At 52.3% G+C, this 6,173-nt stretch overlaps 1 protein-coding gene across 1 annotated transcript; it reads right to left on the reverse strand.

The window, feature by feature from the left end:
• Positions 1-1,230: 1,230 nt before the first annotated feature.
• Positions 1,231-5,710, reverse strand: LOC126992140 (uncharacterized). The gene is made up of 2 exons (XM_050850797.1): positions 4,439-5,710; positions 1,231-3,856 (listed from the first exon to the last, which is right to left on the reverse strand). The coding sequence occupies exons 1-2, from the start codon at positions 4,714-4,716 to the stop codon at positions 2,455-2,457; spliced, it is 1,680 nt and encodes a 559-aa protein (XP_050706754.1). The 5' UTR covers positions 4,717-5,710; the 3' UTR covers positions 1,231-2,454.
• Positions 5,711-6,173: the final 463 nt, after the last annotated feature.

Raw genomic sequence — 6,173 nt, forward strand, 5'->3', positions numbered from 1 at the left:
GTAAAGGAGTGGCTCTTCCGTTACGCTGGTCGCGGGTTCGATTCCCAGCGCCGGCAAACCTTTCCTTGTCTGGATTAATTTCTCGTGTGTTTCGTTACACGCAGTGGCCGTGTGAGAGTGTTGTAAAGAAAAAATTCTGGCATTTCAAGTTATTGAAGATAATATGCTTTCAATGCTTAATTTTGAGGAAGACATGAACATAAGAACATAAGAACGTAAGGAGTCTGCAAGAGGCCGGTTGGCCTATACAAGGTAGCTCCTGTACCTATTATGATCTCAATGTTGTGCAGTATTGTGCATGGACTGTGTTTAATTTCCTATGATTAGCATGTAAGTTATTGAAGATAATATGCTTTCAATGTTTCGTTTTGTGAAAGACATATGCTTACTTAAGATCTCAGTACTGTACATGGGGTGTACTATGTTGGTGCTTTGTATGTTCCTGGAGGTGCTTACTTTTTTTATGATTATCATGAAAGTTTATTTTAATGTCAAGTAATGCATATTGATTAATTGCCATGATTATATCAGGATGATTAATATTTTTTAAGACTATTGTTGTGCTGGAAGCTTCCCCCGGCGTCCATAGGCCTCTAGAAGGCTCCGGGAGAAGCGAGCAGGGGGGCGGGGAGCAAGGCGAGCCGTCCGCGCCCGAAGCTCAGCCCGAAGCTCAGCCCGAAGAAATGCTGCCTATTCCAAAGGGAGGTCCAATACTTGGGACACATCTAGAGCGAGGCTGGAGTACGCACTGATCCTGAGAAGGTGGTTGCGGTAAGAGATTGGCCGACACCCACCAACGTGAAGGAGCTGCGGAGCTTCCTCGGGTTATGCTCATACTACCGCAGGTTTGTAAAAGGCTTCGCTACGATTGCTGCACCACTGCACCTCCTGACGAAGAAGGGGCGCAAGTTTGAGTGGACAGCGGAAACTCAGGTTGCCTTTGAGAAGCTCAAGGAGGCCCTCATCAGCTCGCCCGTACTCATCTACCCAGACCCCTCTAAGCCTTTTATACTGGATTGTGATGCCAGTGATGAGGGGATTGGTGGAGTGCTGTCCCAGGCATGTGCCGACATGGAACGGGTTGTGGCCTACTTCAGCAAGAAGCTCACCCCAGCCGAGAAAAACTATTGCGTGACCCGGAAAGAACTCCTGGCAGTAGTCAAGAGCCTTGACTTTTCCCATGCTTACCTGTACGGTGCAACTTTCACCATCCGCACGGATCACGCTGCATTGATTGATTGATAGTTTATTGTTGCAGGTAAACAACAAGGGAGAAGGGAGGAACATGCCATCCCAACCCCCAGGCAGGACAGAGTGTGATTATACAACTATTAATACATGTGTAGGTAGCACCATGAAACTAAAAAGATACAATGGTAGGAAGGAAAGCACAACAAGGGAGGGGGCGGTACCTCCCCCTGGACAATAAGACAATAAAATGTGGGGACGGAGAACATTGCCCAAGCACTAGATGGGAATGAATACAGAGATAGAGTAAATACTAGTCCTTAAAGTAAAATACTGCAGAGATCACAGCCTTGTATAGCACAGCAGTAGTTCAGGCTGCCACACACGGCATCACCACCTTGGTGCAAACTGAGGGTGTTCTTTGAGGATAGCAGGGAGGACATCATGGTTCAGGAGCCAACAAATTGTCTGGGGCAGGTCAAGGCAGTCCCGTGGCTTAAACTTAGCAATGAGAGGGCATTCCATGACATAGTGATGCAGTGTGTGGCCCCTCGGCCTGGCACAGAGCGTGCAGCAGACACCAGGGGAGTTACTAACCTCCCAGTAGTACCTATAGCCTAGCCTAAGGCGCATTGCTACCACATCCTGAGGGGCACTGTGTTGCCCATAGGGGTAAACACAGCGCTGGGAGACACTAACATAGTGGAGGCTGCTGGCGCTGCCATTGTCACAGAAGTGTCTGAGTTGGGTAGCAATGCTATCACGTGAATAATGCCTAAGTCTATTCTTAACATAGCTAAGCGTATAGTCAGTGCCAGGGTCCACTGTGTCATCCTGAAGGGCACGTCGAGCAAGGCAGTCTGCCTTCTCATTGAGCTGGATGCCCACATGAGAGGGCACCCAGGTGAAGTGGACCGTGACACCTGCGGCCTCAAGGGCACGGACGGGAGTCAGGCACTTAGTTACAAGATCACAGTCGGTAGGGGAGGAGGACACAAGTTCATGCAATGCAGCCTGGCTATCGACAAACAAGTAGACATTTTTGTGCAAAGCTGCTACAGTGTGGAGAGCCTCAAGGATGGCATACAGCTCAGCCCGGGTCGAGGACATCTGTCCACAACACGAGGCAGATTCAGTTCTGCCCTCATGACCTCAAGTTTTGCAGTTCTGGGGCACCCCAGAATGAGGCGCATGGCCTCATTTTGAATAAGTTCCAAGGGGTGAAGTTGTGCTGCACTAAACTGTACCAAAACAGGGGCAGCATAATCAATGAGGGACCTGACGACAGAAAGGTAAAACATCTTCATCATCTGCATAGATAATGACCTGAGTATTGCCCGGAAAGGGCCACCGAGCAATTTTGTCCATTAAAATGTTGAAAAGCATGGGGCTGAGGACACCCACTTGCGGTGTGCCCAGCTCAAACACTTCCTCCGTGGAGGTAGCACCCTGGAAAACCACTTGCGCCCTCCTACCATACAAATAGTCCCTGATCCAGCTTAAGAGTCTTCCACGGACACCCTTCAGAGTGAGTTCCTCCATTATGACATCCTTGTTGGCCCTATCAAAGGCCCCTTTTAAGTCCACAAAAGCGCGACAATTCACGTCTGGATTACTAAGGCACTTAAGAAAACAGTCACTTGTGGAACGGCCCTTCATAAACCCATGTAAGTTTGGGGAGAGCCGGTCCCCCAGCTTATAGAGAAGTCTGTTCAAGATCACCCGCTCTAACAGTTTACACACGCAGCTCGTCAGGGAGATAGGGCGAAAGGTGCCATCACCCTTAGGGATGGGAACGATCAATGCAGCTTTCCATGGAGGGGGGAGGCAACCTGCGGCAAACGACATGTTGAACAGGTCAAGCAGGGGGTTGTCACCTTGCACAACAAGTAAGGCATTAAGAATGTCGTAAGTCAACCCGTCGTGGCCCGGGGCTGTCGACTTGCCATGTTTGACAGCAAGAAGGAGTTCATCGTGGGTAATGGGGACACATGTGTCATCCAGAAGTGTGACGTGGTGCTGAACGAGGGCTATCCGCCGCTCCCTGTGGCGGGCAAGTTCGGCCTGGTGTTGTGCAGGGAGACCACCAAGGGAGGAGGCCCTCTGCCACTGGTGTATCAGGTCCTGGGCCCGGCCCGCAGGGTCAGGGTCACTCACCAGCCGTTTGGTCCTCCCTCTCACCCTGTTGACATGGTGCCAAACCTCCCGCAGGGAGCGGGTCTTGCGCACGCTGGCAAGGAAGGCGACCCAGTGTCGTGAGCGGGCCTCTTGTCTGAGTTCAGTGAGGTGGTGCGCCACAGCGACCATGGCATCGCGGGCAGCCCGATCGGCGGGGCCCGGGTCCTGCTGCCAGCGTCGCTGGTACGAGGCAAGGGTCCGCTGACAGTTGGAGACAGCCGGGTCCGAGGCGTAGGTCTGCAGGCGGCACTTGGCGGGCCTTGGAGGGGCCCTGCCAGCTGCAACAAAACTCTCGACGGTGTCCAGCAGGCCGTGGTACAGCGAGGCGGCGTCGGTAAAGGATCCCTTCACAGTATGGTACCACGCCCCGACTTCGGCAACGAGGCGCGGCATCCGGGCAGCAGGGACAGCCAACCGCTTCCGGGACACAGCAGGGGCAGGCTGGATCGGGATGGTCGTCTCCAGGGCAAAGTGGTCACTCAGCAAACACCTGGAAATAAGGGTCTGGGCAGTAAAAGCTGGCATGTTAAAAAGAGTGACATAGTCTAACCTGCCCCCCTGAACATGTGTGGGCACATTATCCCCCGTGAGGACAGCCGTCTCGGAGGCATCAAGGAAGGCCTTCCAGCGGACACCATTGACATTATTGGTGTGGTGGCTACCAAGATCTCGGTGGCGAGAGTTAAGATCCCCCACAAGAACAGTCGGCTCCTCATGAACATAATCAGGAAAGTTAGCAAGATTTAAAGCCCCCGCATGAACATACGTGTTAACAAAAAATAGGGTTTCACCCATATGGAGTAAAGAAACAGTGATATATTCAACGCCCTCATTAATACCCATGTCCTCAAAAACTATCGCCGTCCCCTGTCTGACATACGTAGCCATCCCCCGGGTACTGCCTGCTGCGCCATCTAAGACATATAAATCATACCCCCTCAGGTCCGACACCCGTGGCCCAACCTCCTGAAGAGCAACGATATCTGGCCTATGAGTGATGACATAGGAGTGAAGGTCAGTGAAGCGGGCATGTAGCCGTTGACATTCCAAGTTAAGAGGCGGACACACTCACTGGTCAGGAGGGGGTGGTTGCCGGTCAAGGAGTGGGGTGATCCGATGATGGAGCTCAGCCACCTGCTGAGTCAGGGAAGCAAACTGCGCCAGCAGCACCTGGAGTGTGGCCTCCCACTGCAGTGGAGGATCAGCAGGTGAAGGTGAAGGACCCGTCTGGCCATGGCGAGGTTCGGCCGTTCCCTCGGCAGCTGCAGTCACCACAGCCGGTGGGGTTGCAGGGGTGTTCTGCATCTGGCCCGCAGGGGGAACCACACTGTCCCCACTATCGGCGTCCATGGCCTCACCAGCAGACGGCAGGGCAGGGCACGGGGCCGGGGCCGAAGATGGAGCAGGGGCCGGGATGGAGGAGAGCTCACGCGCAGGCGGGGGCGTGGAGACTCGCTGCTCCAAGGCCGCCACCCTGGAGATTGTTGCAGCCAGCGTCTCCTGCAGCTGGGTGACTGCAGCGAGGATCTGATGGAGGATAGGGGTCGACCCATCGACAGCGGGGGGACTGGCAGCCGGCACAGGGGGGACGGTAGGCTGTGGCTGGGGTGCCGGAGCAGGAGCCTGGCGAGGCACAGGGGTGGCAGTGGGTGAGGCTGGGGCAGCAGGGGCGGAAACTCGGACGTTGAGGGAGCCCCCCGGGCCCAGGCCGAGGACTGTGGGAGAGGAGCAGGGCGGCCTTGCTGAGGGTGGTGGTCAGGCGCCGCGACCCGAGATGGTTTAGGCTTCATCGGGCAGGAGTGGTAGTGGGCGTTATGCTCACCACCACAGTTGCAGCACTTACGGGGGACGGGTGTGCCCGCCTGGATCTTTTGGAGGCACAGAGCTGATTTCATAGCTGGGCGTTATCGCGATAAGTTATCGCGATACTTTATCGCTGATAACAAAATCGGATTATCGGCCATCCGCTACTTATTTAAATATATATCGGTATCTTCGTTACTTTTGTAACCAAACTAGCGATAATCGCTACTTTTTTTCCGCCTCTCAGGAAAAAATTGTTGTCTCCCTACTGCGCATGCGTGGCCCGGTGTTGTATGAAAAAACTTCGGGGTATGAAATATCTTCGGTGATGAGATTTCATACTTAGGTCATGAAAATTAAAATACTAGGTTATTTTTTTATGCTACTCAAAAATCAATATATCATAGAGAAAAATCATTTAACTTTGCCCCCAAAAGGATTATTCACTGCCTCAAATTTGATATTCCATATTCGTTTGTGAGCATGCCATGGTATTGAAGGCACCCGGTGTTGTGTTTTTTGGTGTCCCATCGTCAAAAGCTGGCGCTTTTGTGTACAAACACTTGTCTCTCGTGAACTGCGCATGCTCAGACCATTAAGTGTAGACCTGTACAGTCTCACAATGCTTTTTTAACACATTAAGAGTTGCTGGAAAGCTGAATCAAACATACAGTACCACCATCCTCGCTGCTTCTAGAACGACGTACACTCTGTACATATAAATACAACTCGTACAGAGTGCCGTCCTAGAAACAGCGAGGATGGTGGTAGTTGTACTATATGTCTGATTCAGCCTTCCAGCAACTCTTAATTACGGTTTAAAAGCTTTGTGAGATTGTACACGTCTACGCTTGCTGGTCTGAGCATGCACCGTTCACGAGAGACCAGTGTTTGTAAACAATTTTTGACGGTGGAGACGCCAAATAACACAACACCGGGTCAGGCATTTCTAGTATTAACGTCCATATGTACGTGTCAACGTGTGGTTTTAAGGTTTTGTAAGT

The sequence above is a fragment of the Eriocheir sinensis genome, unplaced genomic scaffold (assembly GCF_024679095.1).
Source record: "Eriocheir sinensis breed Jianghai 21 unplaced genomic scaffold, ASM2467909v1 Scaffold407, whole genome shotgun sequence".
NCBI lineage: Eukaryota > Metazoa > Arthropoda > Malacostraca > Decapoda > Varunidae > Eriocheir > Eriocheir sinensis.